Consider the following 24,688-nt stretch of genomic DNA (forward strand, 5'->3'; position numbering starts at 1 on the left):
CTTTGAAACGCCTCTCGGGCATCCAAGTGCAGCTCCTATCTCTTTGAATGGGGAAACATCAAATTCTCCAAAACTGTTCGCCAACCTTACGATTAAATTTCATATTTGAAATCACCAATGAAATTTGACAACAACTGTCTCATAGATTTAGTTTCTAAACGCTCGAATCATGACAAAAAAACCTGTATTTTTTTCAGGCTGGATCAAGCTAATGCGCATGCGCAGACCTAAATGCGCGTCTCTTCGGAGGCGCGTGTCTGACTGTTTCTATAGAAACCGGTGATTCTAACGGCCGCTGAAGTGACGCGTTGACTTTACCAGTCGGCGATTGGCTCTTGGCTTTAGAAGGCGGGACTTATTCTGCCATATTGCGCGTTACACTTTCTCCCATTCAAAACAATACGAGTGACACGTCTTGTGTTATTCTATAGTCTTTGAATATAGCCGCCCTAAACTACATCATTGTCATGACAATCAAAAGCATTTCAGTCAGCTCAGGCGGCGCGAGATTCAAGAAGCAGGAGACATATGGGGCAAATAATAAAAATAATGTCTACCAACAAAGGGCATTGAAGTTAATCCTGTACTCACATCGTGAAGCAAACCACCAAAATAACAGCAGAGAATCGTCGTGTGTCGTCAATTGGCTTTCGCCGTTTGTAATCTTCTTATGAAGAGACTGTCAGATCAACGCGCTGCTACATTTCTCTCAGATACGGTTAATGCTTAACACAATCGGCGTCACTTTGATTGTGTACTGTTATTTTATATTCCAAAAATAATCTCCTTGAGGACGATATTTCACCCATACACGACGGTCTGGTGACATCTGCTGCTGCCTGACACATGCAAACGCTAGCATCATTTGTTGTTTCTGGCTCTTAAAAAAAAAAAAAAAAAAAAAAAAAAATCCTTTTTTAATCCTTTTGTGATCTACTCGGTGTAATAATGAATATTTTTTTTTGTAGCATTTGTTCCAACTGTAACAATTTTTATTATGACAAACATCAAAGCGTGAGATATAGCACGCAGTTTACTATAAAATTTCGTTTTTTTTTTTTTATTTCGAGTTATATTTCATTGTTTATTATTTAATTATTTTTTAAATTAATTTTGTTAAAACTTAGTTTTGAAATACTTATGTTCAAAGCATTGTTTCCCGCGATTTTAATTACTGTGAAAATACATTTATGCCGCTTCAGAGGAGCATTAAACAGTCTGTGTAAATGCACATTTTTGTGATTTTATGCCACTTCAGAGTACTGCTTTTTCTGTGTAAAGATGCCTATGACTCCCACTTTTGCCATATAAAAGCACACAATTATCAGACGGTTATTTAAATATCACGACAGGCCTAATTTCCGTTTAATTTTGAGACTGTGGCGGGACGAATTACAATGTGGCGGGCCGCCACAGTCTAGTTAGTATGGAAAATACTGTTTATATACACATATACACACACACACACAACGAATATTAATAATATTATAATAATATGTTTGTTATAATATATTCTTATAAATAATAACAATACAAAGAATGTTTAATATATTATACTATAATTAATATAATATTTTATATAATATCTAATATGGGTAGTCACAATTAAAATGGACCAAAATGACACCTCAGTCCATTTTAATGACATTTTAATAATAATAATTCTATTATTATAATAACTTTTTCAATTATATTTAATATTAAGCTATTCTACATTGTTTGTATTTTGGTATTGCTATATTTTTTTAAATGGTGCATAAGTGTGCATGTCGCGGATGTCCTAATCGGCAAAAACAACCACGGCGACGTAAAAGTGCATTACCAACGCCGACAGATGAAAGGATTCAATGGAATCAGTTCAATGGAAAGGATTCCGGAAGAGAAGACAATGCTGAATAAAGTCGTAGTTTTTGTTATTTTTGGACCAAAATGTATTTTCGATGCTTCAAAAACTTCTAACTAACCCACTGATGTCACATGGACTACTTTGATGATGTTTTTATTACCTTTCTGGACATGGACAGTATACCGTACATACATTTTGAATGGAGGGACAGAAAGCTCTTCATGAATAATAATAAAAATATCATTATAAGAATATTATATATTATAATATATTCTTTATAATATATTAACATTAATTTAATTCTATCATAATATATTCTTCTAATAATAACAAAGAATATTTGACATATATATATATATATATATATATATATACACACACACACACACACACACACACACACACACACACACACACACACACAATGAATATACAAATATCATAATTAATATATTAATTATAATATATTATAATAATAACAATATAAAGAACATTTGATTTATTAATTATACTATCATTAATATAATATTTTATATTATATCTAATATAGGTAGTCACAATTAAAATGGACCAAAATGACACCTCAGAAAAGTCAGTTCTTTTCCACTCACTTCATGTTTTGGCCTCAATGGTGAAATGATCTCACATCTCATGTTAATGTAACCCCTACAATGAATCCTATTTCTGATTTGCAAATGCCTGGTAAATGAATTAGTCAATGAATAGTTAGGTTGTCCCCAAATTGCGAAAAGCACAGTCAAACGACTAATCGTGAGAGAGACTCAGCAAAAGTCAAGTTGTCTGGCACCCAGCTGACTGAAGCGCAGCAGACAGGACTGTGGGTCTAAGAGTGGCTGTTCCACAAGCTGCAGGGAATCGAAATCGAGAGCAACTTCTGATGTTGTGTGCGACTCCGCTGGGTTCGAAGGGGCTCAAGAGATCTCTGCCAATCGAGACAGATGGAGCGGCATTGCCGTGTCAACCGCTGTCGACTCGGCAACACGCAGTCTGCGCTCACGTAAGCAGCACTCAAGTGTGTGACGCGACGAAAAAAGGCCACTCGTTTGCTGTTGCCGCTTGCTGTTAAAAGACTGTTACCTTCACAAGTGGCGGTCCGGGAAAATAAATCGTTTGGCAAAGTCCGCTGTGCAATTAAAAGGGGCGAGCACAAGCTCCCACTCGATTAATTAGCGGCGGTACGGTCCGTAAGGGCCCCCTCGGGGGTCCGCGCCTCCGCCTCGAGCACGCGTGAGCAGAGGAAAGAGGCAGGGTGAACAAATGGACGAGTTTCTCGCCTGTTGAAGAGACTCCCTGAGGGAGAACACAAAGTTCTCGCCGAATCTAACAACCAGCTAACCACAGAGTCCCCTCTGACAGACACCCACAGGACTACACCCACTACAGACACTGTTTCAGGCCTGAAAGCTGGTGTGCTTTTGCAGTTCACACTCTTTAGGCTAATTGAGATGGATGGAATTTAACTTTCCGACGTTATTTAGGCTCTCGTAGCTGTCAGAAGTGCTTTTGTAGAGTGATGATGTTTACATCTTGTTTTGAGAGCGGCCAATTGTTCTGGGATAAATCTGGATTTGGTGTATGAGGTCGCTATACTATAGCGTTACCCAGATAACCCCCGATGGCAGAGAGGAAATAGCGTTGCCGTTTATCATCACATGCTCACAGCAGGTTTAAATGCTCTCGCGCTCCGCAGACTGAACCCATGATAACTGGGCACTTCACTATAAGAAGAAAAACGAATGTTTATGCAGACTCAGGCGTCCATGTGAATCATCTTTTAAACAGGATTCTGTGAATTTGTTTATACTAAAAACAGGATATAGGCACAACACACACCAAACACAAGCATGTGATATCTCTGGTACTCACAAAATATCTGGCAAATTAATTCCTTGTCCGCTGTAAATCAAATGCATAACTGTTAAATTTAGCCGATGAATCACATGATAAAAAAGCCACACAACACCGCCTAAAACAGACACCAAGCCATTTTGGCACAAAACGCACTAAAATGAACAACACCACACCAATGTTTTCAAGCAATCACATCACAAACAGGATCATCACACTCTGATGGCAACAGGGATGGGAATCGGAAGCAATTTAATCATTTGGTTCTGATTCAGATTCCATTTAATAATTCTGGTTTCTTAACGATTCCATTAATGATTCTTTTGTACTTTTGAAAAAGCCCAACCTCATATAATCGATCTTAACTATATATTAAAACAAAATCAATAACATTTTTCATAACAAATTAGTCATTTTTCATTGAATTACCATTTTTAAGGATTTAATACAATAAAAAAAGTAGTAATTAAGCAGAAGAAGTAGTAATTCTGAAATGATTCAATAGTTGAGATTCAAGCAGGTTGGTACATGGATTCAAACAAATAACTGCTTAACCAAGCATGAATTTATAGCAGATTCAGTAAAAAGAACTGACTCATAAGAAAGTTTACATAACAAATGATTTTTTGCATTAAAGTAAAATTTTTCTTTTCCATAGAATTACCATTTTTAAGGACTTGAAGTCCCTTTAAGACAAGTCATTTCACTTGGCGGCCATCTTTGAAGTGCAGCTTCTATCTCTTTGAATGGGGAAACATCAAATTCTCCAAAGCTGTTTGCCAAGCTTTCGATTAAATTTCATATTTGAAATCACCAATGAAATCTGACAACAACTGTCTCATAAATTTTGTTTCTAAACGCTTGAATCATGTCAAAAAAACTGTATTTTTCAGGCTGGATCAAGCTAATGCGCAGTAGTAAATGCGCGTCTCTATAGGAAGTGCGCATCTGACTGTTTCTATAGGAACCGGAGCTTCTAACAGCCGCTGCAGTGATGCAATGACTTTATCAATTGGCGGCTGGCTCTTATTTAGAAGGCGGGACTTATTCCGCCATATTGCGCGTTGCACTTTCTCCCATTCAAAACAATACGAGTGACGCGTCTTGTGTTATTCTATATACAATAAAAAAAGTTGTCATTTCAGTAGTAATTAAGATAAAAAAAAAATAGTAGTCATTCAATCATGTGGTTCAGTCTCAACTGTAAGCGATTCAATAAATCAAGATTCAAGTGAGTCAGCAGAATGATTCAAACAAATAACTTGGTTTAGACTAAACACGATTTTTTAGCCAATTCATTAAATAGAACAATCACAAATTGCACAAGTTGTGTTAGTTTTTGTATTATTATTGTTGTGTGAAATAGCTCGTAACTCAGCTAAAACAATTTAATTTGATGTGATGCGGTTCCTGAACAACGGTGCCGAAGAATGAGAAGAACAAGTATTTATTTATTTTTTTTTTAAATAATGGAACCTGTTCTGAATAAAAACAGCTTTTTGATTCCCAACCCAAGCTGACAAAAACTATCACAACACTCTCACAGTCATGCAATTGAGGACACTTTATGGGTACTTAAAAATACTAATTCATTATGCTGAAATGTATTCATTTTTGTTATAACACACAAATGCTTATTATAACAATTACTGAGCTACACCTAGGCTGCATTTAAAATCTAGATGCCACAATAAATATACTTCAGTGTTTTTAAAAGCTGAAGACTCCTTCTAACTAGTCATGTGACCTCTTTGCAGCTATAATAAGCATATGTCAAGAACAGTAAGCAGTGATGGCGCCCAGCTGGCCCATACACACGTGCTGTCACACAGCGGCCCCATCCAGGAAGGGGCTGAGAAGCTGGGCATCTGAGGGAGGTTAAGAGGCAGGTTGGGAACCCTGGGCAGTGGGACGCTTGGCAGATTGTTGGTGATGGTCCTGCCAGAGATCAGAGAGTAAAAGAGCAGAAAGCACTGAGAGGAAGTGAACAATAAGACAGTTCATCAGATGAAGAGCAGAATAAACAGCGGTTGACTGATCATTCTGAGGCATCCGAATGGAGGGAAGCAGATTATTGACGGAAGAAATGCACCTTAGTTGGAGAAAATGGCATATTTCATTTGATGTAAACGAAAATGTGGCTGAGAAACAGACATACAATCTGTTCAATGCCATACTGTCTTAAAGGTCCCGTTCTTCGTGATCCCATGTTTCAAACTTTAGTTAGTGTGTAATGTTGTTGTTAGAGTATAAATAAAATCTGTAAAATTTTAAAGCTCAAAGTTCAATGCCAAGCGAGATATTTTATTTAACAGAAGTCGCCTACATCGAACGGCCAGTTTGGACTACATCCCTCTACTTCCTTCTTTAATGACGTCACTAAAACAGTTTTTTGACTAACCTCCGCCCACAGGAATACACAAGAGTTGCGTTTGTAGAGTGTGTCTGTCGCCATGTCGTCGAAACGCTGTTATTTTCATCCCGCAGTCCAATCACCGGGTCTGATTCCGGCTCAAATCGATAGGGTAAAATTAAAGACATGTTTACAATAACACTGAGCGCTTGCATCTCCACGTTATGGTAAGAGGCGTGACCTTTCCGGGCAAGGTTCGCTAAGCTGCTGTCGAATCACAACACAGGAACCGCTGGCACAATCAGAACTCGTTACGTATTTCTGAAGGAGGGACTTCATAGAACAAGGAAGTCATCAGCCCGTTTTTATGACAGTGGAAACAGCGGTATACAGATAAGTAAATTATGTGAAAAATACTGTGTTTTTTTACACGCGAAACATGAACACATGTTATATTGCACACTATAAACACAATCAAAGCTTCAAAAAACCACGAAAAACGGGACCTTTAAGAGTCATGTTCAGTTTGGAGTCTAAGAGACCCAAGATATATATATGTGTGTGTGTATATATATATATATATATATATATATATATATATATATATATATGTGAGTTAAGGCTGAATGATCAAGACCCATGTATACGACAACATACAGAGTTGACTTCACGTCTACAGCCTTGTTTTCATTCACATCAAATTAAATATGGTGAGAATAAACAGGAAACTGAAGTAAATCAGAAAAGCACAAAAGCATTAATGGAAAAGGAGGAGGCCAATCTTGGAGGCTCCATTCTTTTCCCTCTCTCCAATCATCTATTCATTCTCTGAAACATAAACCAAGTTAATTGCTTTACTAGAAATAGCCTGAAATGTTTTAAACATGGCACTGTAATCTCCAAGAGAATCAATCGATGGAAAAAAAACAAACAAACAAACATATAGCAAAATCATGTTAGACTCTAACAGCGTGAGGTTAAACAGGGTCTTACTTCACAGATTGCCACGTCTCCTGTTCAAAGCCGCGGTGAATGGACTGAGCTATAGATGACTCCATCAGGTCAATGTAGCGCACCACCAGAGGAATGTACAGGTCCTGGAGGTGCTTGTGGAACGTTCCATTGTACAGGTGAGCTGGAGAACATGATGGAAAAATGAAGGCTTTACAATGTATCGGATGTTGTGCAACCAATAGTACAGGTCAAAATATTGTTACACCCCTTGATGCTATATTGCAGGAGAAATATATCTAGAACACCACTTTGAGAAATCATTGGCAACATTTTTTTTCAAAAAAAAAAAAAAAGAGAAGCATTTAAAGGTGCAATATGTAAGATTTTTGCAGTAAAATATCCAAAAACCACTAGGCCAGTATTATATATTTTTTTCACTTGAGTACTTACAATATCCCAAATGTTTCCAACTATTTGTAAATTGTGAGAAAATTGCAATTTTAACCAAGGCTCCGGGACGTGTGAGGAGTCGCCTGTCAATTGCGTCATACCCGCGTTACCCTCGGATTCCGGTTTTATTTTGTAGAGACCATGGAAACACCAAAGACGCTTTAATATATTACACGTTTTAATAGACAAGCGAACAACTGTTTTGATATATTTATAGACAGAAAACTAACTAGCTCAACACGTTTAGTCTTATTGTTTAAATCTAATTTTCTTGATTTTTTGCGAGTACCAGAGAGAAACACTATTTTGTGAAGTAGCTAACATAGCATAATCAGATGCAGCTTTATTTTTAGTACCAGTAATACAGCATTTTCTCCATCATACAATACGTTTTAAAATTAATTGCATGCCATTTATCAACACAGGCCATCCATCATTTAATATGATATTCTAAAATCGATCTATCTTACTGCAGTGTGTACAGTGTCTCACAGCAGCCAGCGAGCGAACGCACAGAGTAACGTCATAACATCATTTTCAACACACTCAAATATAAACAGAGCTGTGTTACCTCATACTCATGACCGGAAAAGCGGAAGCGGCGTCGGCGACTGTGTCATAATAAAAGTTCTGCTGCTTGCGACGTGTTGCACAATCGTTTACTGAAATCACGTGACTTTAGCAATTTGAACCACTGATTCGAAACAAAAGATTTGTAAAGCTTCGAAGCTTCATGAAGCAGTGTTTTGAAATCGCCCATCACTAGATATTGTTGAATAAAGTTATTTTGTTTTTTTGGCATACAAAAAGTATTCTCGTCGCTTCATAACATTAAGGTTGAACCACTGTAGTCACATGAACTGTATTAAATATGTCTTTAGTAGCTTTCTGGACACTGAAAGTGTAAATTATCTTGTTGGCAATGGAGGCCTCACTGAGCCACCGGATTTTATCAATATCGACATGGAACGACATGAGGGTGAGTAATTAATGACAAGATTTTCATTTTTGGGTGAACTAACCCTTTAATGTTAATGTTATCGTATTGGACTAAAGCTTACTGACTTTGCTCACACAGGGTATAACTACTTTCCAAGATTTTTTGGATAATTTTTTAATTTTTGACCGGGAACATCAAAAGTGTTACAGGTTTCAACACAGCGGCTAAATTAATTAAACAAATTAGTGAATTCACTTGTACAACAAATTTAATGGTTTCAAAATCTCATGTAAACATGATGGTGTTGGCGAGCTACTCATTTGCACATAAACTACTAATAAGGTTTTTAAAATGAGCAGATTTTTTATAGTTATGTTTTGTTGTATAGTTTTATTGTAGAGGAGAGTGGGGTAAGATGTGTCGCACTCAATCTAGCAAACTATGGGAAGGGTTATGTTTGTCACATGACAATAGAGAAAGAACCCAATATATATTCTAAATTCAAATGGTCATCCTTTTTTTTTGAGCACAGAAATGGCTGTAAATCATGAACGGACAAAGGTTTGTCTCTTTTTAAAGAAGACACTCAACAGAAGTGGAGAAGTGAACTCAATTTTTATTTTACACAAAATGTATATTTAACAAAATAATTTGGACTCTAAAATATCTAACCAAGTAGTGTTCCAAATTTGAAGTTGATATCACAAAATGGAACTCGCTAAAATCTGTTTCAATTTTGAGTGTTTAAGCTTTTAAATGATACCTAATTCATGATGATTACTATTCTATAGTGCTGAATGGAAAATATCACAAATATAATTTCTTTCACCTAGTACATATGTAAAATGTGGCACATCTTACCCCAATCTCCTATATATGTAAATGCACTCAATGTAATTAAACCACTTAGAAGGAAATGTGGGTCTAAGAGAGAGGCAGGGAGAGGCATGTCTCCTCAGGCATCATTAAGTGTAATTCCCATCTCACTGTTCCTCATCATTAACACTAGCCTTTTTACTCTCATGGGTGTGTGAGCTCATTTCCCAACCATTTAACAATGATGAAGCTCATTTGAACATGTAGTGTCAATGTCACCACAGTTTTTTTTTTTGTCATGTGCACACACTAAAAACCCCAACTAATCCCTGTCCAAAATCTGCAATATTAGAGATATGACATCACTTTCTCGCCGGAACACGCCCCCTCAGTCGGACTGAGTGGCAAAAGATCCAGCTGCATGGCTGGATTTAATAGGGGAAACTGCGACAACATGAGTAAAACAAACGATTAAACTGAAGGTTGGACTCGATAGTGTTCCTGTTACAACTTACCAAAGATGCAGTAATCCATGGATATTGACATTCAGCCAGAAATCGTGTTTCCTGACATTTATATGTGCCTGATTTCGACCCTAAATTTTTGAAAGGTAGTGTATTTAAATATTGTGCAACAAAATGAGTTTCAACAGGTTTGACAAAAATGATGCCAAATGTGTTCTCATGTGGAAAAAAAAAGGTTCTTTACAAGTAACAGTTCTAAGAACCCTTTATATGCTGGAATGGTTCATTGTATTCTTTTTTCCCGCCTTTTGTTTTTCAAAACTGTAACTATCAAAGCCACATCATTACTAGTTTTCTGGAGCTCAGTCATTCAATTACACAGACTGTCAACACACTCTCAACAGGTAAATGATTTCTTTCTTAAAACGTCTATAAATTTTAACTTTCAAATTGTAACTGCTTCAGGAAGCTTTGGAGCATCATGAATCAGCGTGTCGAATCATGATTCGGATCGCGTGTCAAACCGCCAATGGCTGAAATCACGTGACTTTGGCTCTCCGAATTGCTGATTCGACACGTTGATTCATAATACTCCGAAGCTTCCTGAAGCAGTGTTTTGAAATCGGCCATCACTATATAAGTCGTTATTTTGTTTTTTTGGCGCACCAAAAATATTCTCATCGCTTTATAATATTAATATTGAACCACTGAACTCACATGAACTGATTTAAATATGTTTTTAGTACCTTTATGGATCTTGAGAGAGGAAATGTCATTGCTCCCTATGGAGGCCTCACTGAGCCATTCGGATTTTATCAAAAATATCTTAATTTGTGTTCCGAAGATTAACAAAGGTCTTAACGGGTGTGGAACGGCATGAGGGTGAGTAATAAATGACATTATTTTCATTTTTGGGTGAACTAACCCTTTAAGGATACTTCGCTCCTCTTCTCCACTAAGTAAGTACTGACTTCACGATCCATATTGTTAGATTTTTATAATTATTACTTGGGTTTATGCATAAACATACCCAGTAACAAAACAAACAAACAAAAAACATTAAAGCTATCCCATGATTTCATATCACTTTTAACATTGTAAAGGGCTCACATACTGTCAGTTTTTACTACTTATGGCCTTCATAAACATTATCTGGAAGAGACACACTGTAACTCTAAACTCAATAGTGTATGTCACATCCCACAACCTCATCATCTGCAGAGAGAAACCGCCACTCAATTATACCAAAATGATGGACTTAAAGACATTGAGGATTGTGAAGATCACTAGATTTCACTGAAACTTGGTCTTCATTAGGCCTACATCTATTTTGTGTTTTACTTCCTTTATGTATTTATTCATGTTCAATGTCAATTGTCATTTAAATTCAACTTGTAATTGTTGTAAGAGCACTGTCATTTTTGATACAATTTCACGTCATTAAAAAATAAAAGTATGTAACTGACCTTTTTTTTTTTTAATGTAAAACCCTATTAGAGGCTAGAAGACATTATAAGACCAGGCCAATAATAAAAAATAAAATATAAATAAATAATATATAAAAATAATATTAATGATACTAAAATGAATAATATAAAGATACTAATATTAATGAAAATAAACTATTATTAAAGGTCCCGTTTTTCGTGTTTTTTTTGAAGCTTTGATTGTGTTTATAGTGTGCAATATAACGTGTTCATGTTTCGCGTGTAAAAAAAACAGTATTTTTCACATAATTTACTTATCTGTATACCGCTGTTTCCACTGTCATAAAACGGGCTGATGACTTCCTTGTTCTATGAAGTCCCTCCTTCAGAAATACGTAACGAGTTCTGATTGTGCCAGCGGTTCCTGTGTTGTGATTCGACAGCAGTTTAGCGCTCCTTGCCCGGAAAGGTCACGCCTCTTACCATAACGTGGAGATGCACGCGCTCAGTGTTATTGTAAACATGTCTTTAATTTTACCCTATCAATTTGAGCTGGAATCAGACCCGGTGATTGGACTGCGGGATGAAAATAACAGCGTTTCGACGACATGGCGACAAACACACTCTACAAACGCAACTCTTGTGTATTCCTGTGGGCGGAGGTTAGTCAAAAAACTGTTTTAGTGACGTCATTAAAGAAGGAAGTAGAGGGATGTAGTCCAAACTGGCCGTTCGATGTAGGCGACTTCTGTTAAATAAAATATCTCGCTTGGACATTGAACTTTGAGCTTTAAAATTTTACAGATTTTATTTATACTCTAACAACAACATTACACACTAACTAAAGTTTGAAACATGGGATCACAAAGAACGGGACCCTTAAAGAGGTTATTTATAACACCATTAAGGTCATATATAAAACTTTCAAAGTATGGTTCTTTATGGAACCTTATAAAAAGGGTTCTATTTAGCACTAAAAAAAGCTGAAGAACCATTAGAACCATTTTTCTTTAGAGTGTGGGAATTAGGGCTGGGTATACATGGGTTTCAAAGACGTCACTTCCGCTATGCCCGCCGCCATATTTGGGACCGGTCACAGCTGCGCGCCCTGTTTAAGTCTATGGTGACAGCAGCTACAACTACCAGAGGAAGGCCAACAAAACGCTCTCAGAAGGTTCACAACAAGTTTATAATAGATCTTGGATATGTGGTGCTGTTAGCCGTTTCAACAGTCGTCAGAACTTCAAATTTATTTGATTTATTTGAAAATATTATGAATTCTAGTTGCTGTGTTTCGGCGTGTTACAGGATGAACAAATTCACGACACCAGCTGACTACATTACTTAGTTCAAGTACATGCGTGCATGATTTTGTGCAAATATAAGTTGTAATTTTATGTATAGCTTGTATAAATATATATGAATTACCATAGGATGTGTCCTGTTGAGTTAATTAACCTTCTAGCAAAGCGCTTCAGTTTACGGGTGTTCATTCAGCGCGCGCAGCTCAAATAATACTGTTATCAAAATGAATCTGTTATTGATGTTATTGTATACAAAAAAAAAATCTGTTATTGTTCATGATCCTTATTATTAATCAAACTATGTGTTGATGAAAATAATACTAGAATATAAGAGCTAGTTATTAAAAATAATGCATTCGTTTTCTAAAAGAAATATTAAAGTTTTAATAATACTGTGTAGTAACGTTAAACATTTTAATGACTTAATCATTGCTGTTTGAGCTGCGCACGCTGAAGCTGAAGAGAATAAAAAAACCCATAAACTGAAAGTTAATTAACTTTCAACTTTTTAATTAATCAACGGAACACATCCTATATAAAATAATCCAGATATTAATACAAAATAAAAATAATATTACAACTAGTATTTGCACAAAATCACGCACAGATGAACTTGAAGTAACCTCATTGAAACTCCGAAACACAGCAAATAAGCCCAAATAATTCACAACGTTATTTTACAAGTATATACGATTATAATATCATGTATAAGAAGAAGACAGTCCCAATCATATTAATGTTTTGTCTTTTTGAGCGCTCGCACTGAAGCTATAGATGATCATCAGCTCTGTGGGTTATTTACCTCAACGAAACACATCCTTTATGAGAATAATCAGATATTTATACTTAATAAAATTAATAAGTTTTATCTGTACAAAATGACGCGAATGCACAAGTGAAGTTTGAACAAGTTATGTAATCAATGTTTAACTCAGTCGACGCGCTCTTACCACAACAACACGCTGAAACAACAACACAGAGAATTCACAACATTTTATTACAATAGTGTCCTCGTTATAATGTTACGTAAATGACAGTCCCAGCAGTTATTAATGTTGTGCATTGCTGTTTGGCTGCCAGTGGTGTGGTCCCTTCTGAATGAAGCCAATAATTCTGCCGATCTAACTACTTTGGGATCAAATAAATTTGTAGTTCTGACGACTGTTGAAACGGCTAACAGCACCACATATCCAAGATATATTATAAACTTGTTGTGAACCTTCTGAAAGCGTTTCGTTGGCCTTCCTCTGGTAGTTGTAGCTGCTGTCACCATAGACTTAAACAGGGCGCGCAGCTGTGACCGGTCCCAAATATGGCGGCGATAGAATACAGTGACGTCACATGAAACCCATGTATAGACAATTTTCACGATTCGATTCAATTACTATTCACATGCTTTCGATTCAATTCGATTATGATTTCGATTCGATATCGATTATTTTGAATGTAGTATTTCAGATACAGTACATGGGAAATTTTCTAGAGAAAAAAATATCTGAACTAATGCTGTAAACTACACATGGGAGTCAGTTGGTACTACTATAATAATATTGAAGCTTAAATTAACTTATTTATACACAAACACTTAAATTACACTCAATAATGTTTTTATTATAAATAAAGTTTAGAATCACAACCATATTTCTACTCCATTTCGTTTTTTTGAAATATAAACATTTAAATCGCGGCTGTCATAACTGATTTATTCAAACATGCATTAAATATTGAAGAACATTAAACATTATAATGAATATGTAACGGTGCATAGCTATATTTATCAGAATGTTGCTCTCTAGAGTTCACTTTTCTAGCTGACTAATGAGTTTATGGTCACTGAATATGTTTTTCTGAGGTAAATGTGACGTTACGTGACATTGTTTACAAGCTGTTTTATTGACGTCTTTCCTATGGCGGGCCGGAAGGTCCAAAAATATGGCTACCGACTTGTCGCGGGAATTCACTATACAATTGCCAGTAGCCACTGAGTTTACCACTGATAGGCCGGCGGTGCATCTGCATACACACTCTCCTCACGCAGCGAACGACTCACTTTCCTCACACAGCTGACCACTGACTCTCCTCAGCCGGCGAATCACTTTCCTCACGCAGCCGGCGACTCACTTTCCTCACGCAGCCGGCGACTCACTTTCCTCACGCAGCCGGCGACTCACTTTCCTCACGCAGCCGGCGACTCACTTTCCTCACGCAGCGGACGACTCACTTTCCTCACGCAGCCGGCGACTCACTTTCCTCACGCAGCGGACGACTCACTTTCCTCACGCAGCGGACGACTCACTTTCCTCACGCAGCCGGCGACTCACTTTCCTCACGCAGCCGGCGACTCACTTTCCTCACGCAGCCGGCGACTCACTTTCCTCACGCAGCCGGCGACTCACTTTCCTCACGCAGCCGGCGACTCACTTTCCTCACGCAGCCGGCGACTCACTTTCCTCACGCAGCCGGCGACTCACTTTCCTCACGCAGCGGACGACTCACTTTCCTCACGCAGCCGGCGACTCACTTTCCTCACGCAGCCGGCGACTCACTTTCCTCACGCAGCCGGCGACTCACTTTCCTCACGCAGCCGGCGACTCACTTTCCTCACGCAGCCGGCGACTCACTTTCCTCACGCAGCGGACGACTCACTTTCCTCACGCAGCCGGCGACTCACTTTCCTCACGCAGCGGACGACTCACTTTCCTCACGCAGCGGACGACTCACTTTCCTCACACAGCTGACCACTGACTCTCCTCAGCCGGCGACTCACTTTCCTCACGCAGCGGACGACTCACTTTCCTCACACAGCTGACCACTGACTCTCCTCAGCCGGCGAATCACTTTCCTCACGCAGCCGGCGACTCACTTTCCTCACGCAGCCGGCGACTCACTTTCCTCACGCAGCCGGCGACTCACTTTCCTCACGCAGCGGACGACTCACTTTCCTCACGCAGCCGGCGACTCACTTTCCTCACGCAGCGGACGACTCACTTTCCTCACGCAGCCGGCGAGTCACTTTCCGCAGCCGGCGAGTCACTTTCCGCAGCCGGCGAGTCACTTTCCCCAGCCGGCGACTCACTTTCCGCAGCTGGCGACTCACTTTCCTCACGCAGCGGACGACTCACTTTCCTCACGCAGCCGGCGAGTCACTTTCCGCAGCCGGCGACTCACTTTCCGCAGCCGGCGACTCACTTTCCTCACGCAGCCGGCGAGTCACTTTCCGCAGCCGGCGAGTCACTTTCCGCAGCCGGCGACTCACTTTCCGCAGCCGGCGACTCACTTTCCGCAGCCGGCGACTCACTTTCCTCACGCAGCGGACGACTCACATGAAAAACAGTTTAACAACTTTACAATAAAGATCTATAAAGCTTTTGTGGATTTTACAAATTATCTTTATACAATATATACAATATTCTGAAAAAGTGACATTTCCCTTTTTGCAAAGTTCAGATGTTGATAAAATATATAACTTTAACTAAAGATAAATTTTTGATTTGCAGCTGTCATGCTTAAACACTGGTTCTGCAGATTTTTGACATTTCAAATTTGCATTGTTTTTGTAACCATCACATTAGTTTATGGTATACGCTACTTTCATGTTTTTTTTTTTTTTTTTTTTTTTTTAATCAGCTTACAACAGATTCCTTATTTGATAACACCATTCAAAAGAGCATTCACTACAAATAACATTTTAAACAAGGCACCAACAGCTATACTGCTTGGGCCCCTAAACAGTGACTGTTTCACTGAGTCTAATGTGATGGTTGTATCTTTAGTTAAAGTTATATATTTTATCAACATTTGAACTTTGCAAAAAGGGAAATGTCACTTTTTCAGAATATTGTATATTAAAGATAATTAGTAAAATCCTCAAAAGCTTTATAGATCTTTATTGTAAAGTTGTTAAACAGTGTTTTTCATGCTTGTTTTGCACATTCATATTCAATTTTATACATGCATCTAAATGCCACTTCTGATGCAGATTCTGTTTCCTCTGCCGTGGAAAAAATAACGGTAAAAGCCCTACAGTGAGTTATTCTAATTAACATGAGACTGATAGCCAAGGTTAGGGGAAAAGTACCTTTTTATAAAGGTAAAAAAAAAAAAATGCCATGACAATCAATTTCAAGGGATCGTTAAACCTGTGATAATTGATGATAATAATGATAATGATAATTCTGTCATCATTGACTTACAGTCTAGTTTGTTCCAAACCTATATGAGTTTAGTTCAACAGAAGAAAGAAAAAGGATGATATTTTGAAGAATGTCAGTAACCAGACAGTTGATGGTAGCCAGTGACTTCCATATATATATTTTTTTTTTCCTACTATGAAAGTCACTCGCTACAGTCAGCTGTTTGTTTACTGACATTCAAAATATATTTTTAGTTCAACAGAAGAAAGAAACTCATACAGGTTCGGAACAACTAGAAGGTAAGTCAATGATGACAGAATTTTTATTTTTGATTGACCTATCCCTTTAAGGGGGCATATACAAATCTGATGATTAACAGTTTACATCTTAACAGTAACAGTTTACAGAACACTGATGGGAATGTTGCTTCAGAATAAATTACATTTACAACACAAAAATGATCAATTTTACTAGATGTAGTTAGTTATTGCGCCATCACAGTATTTGAAAAGAAACGTGAGGAGAGTTAATGCTGCGTGAGGAAAGTGAGTCGCCGGCTGCAGAAAGTGAGTCGCCGGCTGCGGAAAGTGATCGCCGGCTGCGGAAAGTGAGTCGTCGGCTGCGGAAGTGAGTGAGTCGCCGGCTGCAGAAAGTGAGTCGCGTGAGGAAAGTGATTCGGCTGCGGAAAGTGAGTCGCCGGCTGCAGAAAGTGATTCGTCCGCTCGTGAGGAAAGTGAGTCGCCGGCTGCGTGAGGAAAGTGATTCGTCCGCTGCGTGAGGAAAGTGAGTCGCCGGCTGCGTGAGGAAAGTGATTCGTCCGCTGCGTGAGGAAAGTGAGTCGCCGGCTGCGTGAGGAAAGTGATTCGTCCGCTGCGTGAGGAAAGTGAGTCGCCGGCTGCGTGAGGAAAGTGATTCGTCCGCTGCGTGAGGAAAGTGAGTCGCCGGCTGCGTGAGGAAAGTGAGTCGCCGGCTGCGTGAGGAAAGTGATTCGTCCGCTGCGTGAGGAAATGAGTCGTCCGCTGCGTGAGGAAAGTGAGTCGCCGGCTGCGTGAGGAAAGTGAGTCGCCGGCTGCGTGAGGAAAGTGATTCGTCCGCTGCGTGAGGAAAGTGAGTCGCCGGCTGCGTGAGGAAAGTGAGTCGGCTGCGTGAGGAAAGTGAGTCGCCGGCTGAGGAGAGTCAGTGGTCAGCTGCGTGAGGAAAGTGAGTCGCCGGCTGCGTGAGGAAAGTGAGTCGTCCGCTGCGTGAGGAAAGTGAGTCGCCGGCTGAGGAGAGTCAGTGGTCAGCTGCGTGAGGAAAGTGAGTCGTTCGCTGCGTGAGGAGAGTGTGTATGCAGATGCACCGCCGGCCTATCAGTGGTAAACTCAGTGGCTACTGGCAATTGTATAGTGAATTCCCGCGACAAGTCGGTAGCCATATTTTTGGACCTTCCGGCCCGCCATACTTTCCGAGGTTGAAACACTGATTGAGCGATTACACGAGACATGATACAGATTTCAGTAAGTTGTACTGTATATTTTAACATACCTTCAGATGTTTAGTCGTGTTTATTTCGCGCTGTAACTGGTATTAAAGCGGAGAGGATGTTCACATGCGCTCGTGCTGCCGCTTCTCTTTAACTGAGGCGCTAAAGCGATCGTCACATTAAACAGCGCCAAAACGGTATTTATTTTTTGAATCTCATAATAAGATGGACGTCATTTGAAATCTGAGACTTTATTGCTTCATATCAGAAGTAACAAAGCACAAAGATTATTGTGATTTATTGGATGTGAGGCGCTACATATTCTGCTCATTCATCAACTGAAAACAGACTAGACTAATCGATTTAAGGGATTTAAGAATCGATATCGGTTCATAAAAATGAGAATCGATTAAAATCGAGAAATCGCTATTTTTTACCCAAACCTAGTGGAAATTATATCACTTCATAAATGGTCATATTATCATATTATGATTTTGACTTTTTAGTCATGTTTGAGTGCTAGTGCTATTGATCTTCAAGGATTAGTTCACTTTAAAATGAAAATTACCCATGATTTACCCTTAAGCTATCCTAGGTGTATATGACTTTCTTCTTTCAGATGAACACAATCGGAGTTATATTAATAAATATCCTAATGCTTCCAAGCTTTATAATTGCAGTAAACGGGAACCACCTGATTGAAGCTCAAGAAAGTGCATCCATCCATCATAGACGTACTCCACACGGCTCCGGGGGGTTAATAAAGACCTTCTGAAGTGAAGCGATGCATTTGTGTAAGAATATCCATATTTAACAAGTTATGAAGTAAAATAACTACCTTCTGGCCAAACGGATTCTACTTACGTCTAAAGCGTAACTTGCGTGACGTGATACGTCATGACATACAACATGAAAGGATTAGTTCGTTTTAAAATGAAAATTATCCCATGATTTACTCACCCTCAAGCCATCCTAGGTATACAGTACATGACTGTCGTCTTTCAAACGAATAAATACAGATTCTACTTAAAGCGTAACTTAAGCGACTTATGACGTGGGACATATCGTGTTGAAAAAATGAAAAAGAGCAGCGTGAACATTCTGCCAAACTTCTCATTTGGAGTTCTACGAGAGAAAGTCAGTCATAAGGGTGAGTAAATGATGACTATTTTAATTTCTTGGTAAATTATTTCATTAACACTACCAATTTAAATAGGCAAATTTAAAATGTTTCCAGCAGGCTTTCCTCATTAAAATTCTACCTTTGAGATTAGAGGAGATTAATTTCTGTGAGATTAATTTAGTGAGAACAGAGCAGAGGAAAGCAATATGAGGGGATCTTCTTCAAGAAAGTTCATATATGAAGGAGCGTGGGAGTTCCCTATATCTTTCTGCCAACTGTCTGTGTTATTAGAGGCTGCCATTTCCATTGTCATGCTCCCTAGATAACCGACCATATCTATTCCAAATAAACTGCTGTTTGAACGAGACAGTAAAGCAAGTCTCTTTATTAATGTCGCAAATGTCGCAGTCACGCAAAACAATCTTCAAACTTTAACTGGCTGTAGTTGTTGTTTTATCAATAGACCAAAAGCTCCTCGCACAATTAACTTCATGTTGTGAAGTATTCAAAACCATTTTCTGGGATCATTTCTTGTTGGTTACGAGAGATTCAGTATATGCTCAGGATATGACGGACAGGATTCAGGCATTTGACCTGCCGAATTTCAAACCGGTGGAGATAATTTACCCTCCAGTGCCACTAACCGATCACACTGTATATCTAATTAGCATGTTGACAATAACAGAGCACAGCATGTTAACCTGCTCTCCTAACAAGTACTGTTCTCCAAAGCAACACTGGTGTTAATTAGCACATTTAGCAGTGAGAACATGCAATCAGAACTTTGAACAAGTGGGAGCGGAAGGGGGGAGAAACAATGTAAGCGCGAGGAGAACGACAGACAAACTTATTGCTTATAGCTGAATTGAACTCATTTCATAACTGATTAACTTTACAGTTATTGAACTGAAATGAATCTACACTGAACGGACTTTAGCTAAACAATGACACTATTGTCTTTTATTAGAGCTGCTTTACAGCAGAAATGAATTTTGATTGCATCGTTGATCATTATTTTTCCTTTATCAGTGTAACGCTGCTTTGAAACAGTCTGTATTGTATTATATATAGTGTATTTTTAAATGAAGTTGACAAACACTACACACGGTCAGTTCGGAGGAAGTTGTTGAGCAGCTGAAAGAGGGGGAAACTGTCCCAGGAGTCCTGTGGCTGGACGGCCAGAGCTGCATCCATGTCCACAGTGTAGAGTGACAGGAAGGTCTCGGCGTGCTCGCCCATCGCCTCTGGCCACCAGGAAAAGGCCTGCAAAATACAGAAATGTATAAACAGGTATATTTGTCTTATTATAGGGTGATTCTTCAATAAGGGACACTTTTGACTTTTTTCGATGTTAAAGGTGCCGTAGAACGTCTTTTTAAAAGATGTAATATAAGTCTAAGGTGTCCCCTGAATGTGTCTGTGAAGTTTCAGCTCAAAATACCCCATAGATTTTGATTTATTAATTTTTTTTGGGGCATCATTACATATGCGCCGATTCAGGCTGCACGGCCCCTTTAAATTTTCCTGCTCCCCGCCCCCGGAGCTCGCGCTTGCCTTAAACAGCATAAACAAAGTTCACACAGCTAATATAACCCTCAAAATGGATCTTTACAAAGTGTTCGTCATGCAGCATGTCTAATCGTGTAAGTATAGTATTTATTTGGATGTTTACATTTGATTCTGAATGAGTTTGATAGTGCTCCGTGGCTAAAGCTAACATTACACACTGTTGGAGAGATTTATAAAGAATGAAATTGTTTCTGAATTATACTGACTGCAAGTGTTTAAAAAATGAAAATAACGACAGTCTTGTCTCTGTGAATACAGTAAGAAACGATGGTAACTTTAACCACATTTAACAGTACATTAATGAAACATTTAGAAAGGCAATTTACAAATATCACTAAAAATATCATGTTATCATGGATCATGTCAGTTATTATCACTCCATCTGCCATTTTTCGCTATTGTTCTTGCTTGCTTACCTAGTCTGATGATTCAGCTGTGCACAGATCCAGACGTTAATACTGGCTGCCCTTGTCTAATGCCTTGAACATGAGCTGGCATATGCAAATATTTTGGGCGTACATATTAATGATCCTGACTGTTACGTAACAGTCGGTGTTATGTTGAGATTCACCTGTTCTTCAGAGATCTTTTAAACAAATGAGATTTATATAAGGAGGAGGAAACAATGGTGTTTGAGACTCACTGTATGTTATTTCCATCTACTGAACTCTTGTTATTTAACTATGCCAAGGTAAATTAAATTTTTAATTCTAGGGCACCTTTAAACATTTATCATGTCCTGGAACCAGTTATTTTAGGATCACTGATATTATAGCTTACATTATTTTTTTATATTTTGTGTTTCCACTTTTAATTTCTTGTGGTTTTTTTTATTATTAGTTTAATTTGATTTAGTTTTATTACTTCAAGTTAAACACAAAAATGAGAAAAGTTGGCAACTTGCTGAAAAACAATTATTTTACATTATATAATATTTTATTTTACTTAACATTTATTTTATTTCAAGTAACAATTTTTATGGTTTTAGTTTTAAGCTAACAATAGTAACCCTGGAACTAATCTGATGTGTGATGGTAATGACATTTTTTCCTCTTTCAGTTTTTAGCAAAACAGGTCTTGGACTTTATAAAAAAGAGAAAAAATGGATGTTTATGAATAAACAAAAACATCTCTATTGGGGACAGTAATTCTTTACAAAAATGAAATCAAATTACACACACACACAACTAAGTAAAAAATAAGTTGCGATCAACTTCTCTTTCCTTATTGTGATGTATATCCGAGTGAAATGACTTCTTGAATAATAATAAAAAAAAAAAAAAAATTGGGCAGGACTTGAATTTGGAATTAATTAGATGGTTGTGGTTTGCTATTGGTTGATCTCATGTGAATGACAGTTTGTCCCGCCCTCGCATCAGTAAACACATCATCGGAAAAGAGATGTCATTGAAGAGGTATATGCATTATTTCCTAAAATAATCCCAATGGACATAAAATTTCCCCTAATTAGAAAAGAATCACCCATTAATGTGTGAAATAATGGAAATAGGCTACATCTTCTATACCTGTGCAAACATACAATTACAAACAATGCCAAAAGTCTCAGTGTAACAAAAGAGAGGAACAGGGAACAATACTGAGGGCTAAGCATTGTGTACTTCAATAGTTACAACAAAACACAATAAAAACATGGAATTAAAGCAAGTAGAAGACAAGCAATATAATGATGAGACCTTGAAAAGAACCAGACAAAGATCGAGATAAATACAGAGAGAATGGAAACTTGCTACCGTGCCTGCATGCTTGGTGTTGTAAAGGTTTATGTCAACATTTTATCTTTACACTATCTATCTATAGTACATATTTGAACAAACCCCTAACCTTAAAGGATTAGTTCACCCAAAAATGAAAATTCTGTCATTTATTACTCACCCTCATGCCGTTCCACACCCGTAAGACCTTCGTTAATCTTCGGAACACAAATTAAGATATTTTAGTTGAAATCTGATAGCTCCATGAGGCCTCTATAGGGAGCAATGACATTTCCTCTCTCAAGATCCATTAATGTACTAAAAACATATTTAAATCAGTTCATGTGAGTACAGTGGTTCAATATTAATATTATAAAGCGACGAGAAAATTTTTGGTGCGCCAAAAAAAACCAAAATAAAATAACGACTTATTTAGTGATGGCCGATTTCAAAACACTGCTTCAGGAAGCATCGGAGCACAAATGAATCAGTGTGTCGAATCAGCAGTTCAGAGCACTAAAGTCACGTGATTTCAGCAGTTTGGCGATTTGACACGCAATACGAATCATGATTCGATACGCTAATTCATAATGCTCCGAAGCTTAATGAAGCAGTGTTTTGAAATCGGCCATCACTATACAAGTCGTTATTTTGTTTTTTTGGCGCTCAAAAATATTCTCGTCGCTTTATAATATTAATACTGAACCACTGTACTCACATGAACTGATTTAAATATGTTTTTAGTACCTTTATGGATCTTGAAAGAGGAAATGTCATTGCTCCCTATGGAGGCCTCATGGAGCCATCGGATTTTAACTAAAATATCTTAATTTGTGTTCTGAAGATGAATGAAGGTCTTACGGGTGTGGAACGGCATGAGGGTGAGTAATAAATGACAGAATTTTAATTTTTGGGTGAACTAACCCTTTAACCCTCTGGAGTCTGAGGCTGATTTGGGGCTTGGAGAAGTTTTGACATGCCCTGACATTTGTGTTTTTTTCAGTTGTTCATAAACATATAAATGACAAAAGTGTCATTACACTGTATTCAGCACAAACTAGGCTACAATAATATGTGAGGAACATGTATGTACATGTTTGTATTTTCGAAGGAATAATGTTTATGCGTGGTTATTGAAAAAACAAAAAACTTAAGTCACTGAAATAAGGCCAAAAAAAAGTATATTAAATCTGTGTTTACAAGACTTCTGGGTATAGGAGGTTGTAGACTAGAGTTTTTGCTTCAGAATTATGTAAAAATTATGTTGCCTACTCCTTCATATAAAACAATATATTGATTTAGTTTTTGTAAGACACTTTTTGTCAAGAAACACAGTATGCGTGGAGGCGTGAATCTGCATGAATAATGGGCCATTTACACCTGAGAAGACAAAAGAATCACATAATAATGACCTGAAATGACTTGCATATTAATGAGGCCTTTCAGTCAGGTAGACTGTGAAAAAAACCCTCTGTAATAATGTCTCAGCTCATCATAAACAGCAATACTGTGAAATATTATTACAATTTAAAATAATGGTATTCTATTATATTCTTTAAAATATAATGTATTTCTGTGATGCAAAGTGTCTGAACAATTATGTTACCTCTATGGCATTTCATATAGGCTTTTAGCTTAAAAGCATGCACATTTGGAGAAATATTGATGGATTCTTATATATTTATGTCAATTTTCTATACTGAGAAGTAATATTTATTGTCATCACTATGAGCGGTGGATACTGTGTTTTCAATTCATACTTGCAGCCGGAGGGAGCTCTCTGTACACCTTTAGTCCACAAATTATTCTAAAGAAGAAGAGGACATTTCAGGAATGGTGTTTTTAATTCATACTTGCAGCCGGAGGGCGCTCTCTGTACACCTTTAGGCCACAAATTCATATAAAGAAGAAAAGGAACTAGGAACTAACGGCATGTCTTCTAGAGATCGCTAACCATTGCTTTAACATCCAAATAAACACTTTTCAATACACGATTGAGACGATGAATGCATGTATTGCCTCTGAATTTGCGTCTGAATAGCGCTGGCTCCGTGGGCGTGGCCGCATTAGCGGATAATGAGCTGAATCAGACTTCTGACATGGCTCTCTTTTCATACAGATTACATAAACACAGAATGTTTGTTTTTGCTTTGATTTGCACGATTTAAAACCTGACATTTCAACGTTTCTTTAGATGTAAGTGTCATTTTTTTTGTCATTAGTATTCATAAGTTACAGTTCATTTTCTGAGAACTATCAGATTGGA

At 37.9% G+C, this 24,688-nt stretch overlaps 1 protein-coding gene across 14 annotated transcripts in view; it reads right to left on the reverse strand.

Moving 5' to 3' along the window:
• The window catches only part of cadps2 (Ca++-dependent secretion activator 2), a 193,350-nt gene that overhangs the window by 17,760 nt on the left and 150,902 nt on the right, over positions 1-24,688 (reverse strand). For 6 of the 14 annotated variants that reach the window (XM_048159624.1, XM_048159628.1, XM_048159625.1 and 3 more), the window contains 4 exons: positions 20,248-20,404; positions 7,062-7,203; positions 5,534-5,653; positions 3,734-3,763 (listed from right to left, as the gene is read on the reverse strand). In XM_048159624.1, the coding sequence (XP_048015581.1) occupies positions 3,734-3,763; positions 5,534-5,653; positions 7,062-7,203; positions 20,248-20,404 (449 nt within the window). The remainder of the gene's footprint in view (positions 1-3,733; positions 3,764-5,533; positions 5,654-7,061; positions 7,204-20,247; positions 20,405-24,688) is intronic. The other 8 variants (XM_048159637.1, XM_048159631.1, XM_048159638.1 and 5 more) reach the window with 3 other exon arrangements.

Source organism: Megalobrama amblycephala, linkage group LG15 (genome assembly GCF_018812025.1).
Source record: "Megalobrama amblycephala isolate DHTTF-2021 linkage group LG15, ASM1881202v1, whole genome shotgun sequence".
Taxonomy (NCBI): Eukaryota; Metazoa; Chordata; class Actinopteri; order Cypriniformes; family Xenocyprididae; genus Megalobrama; species Megalobrama amblycephala.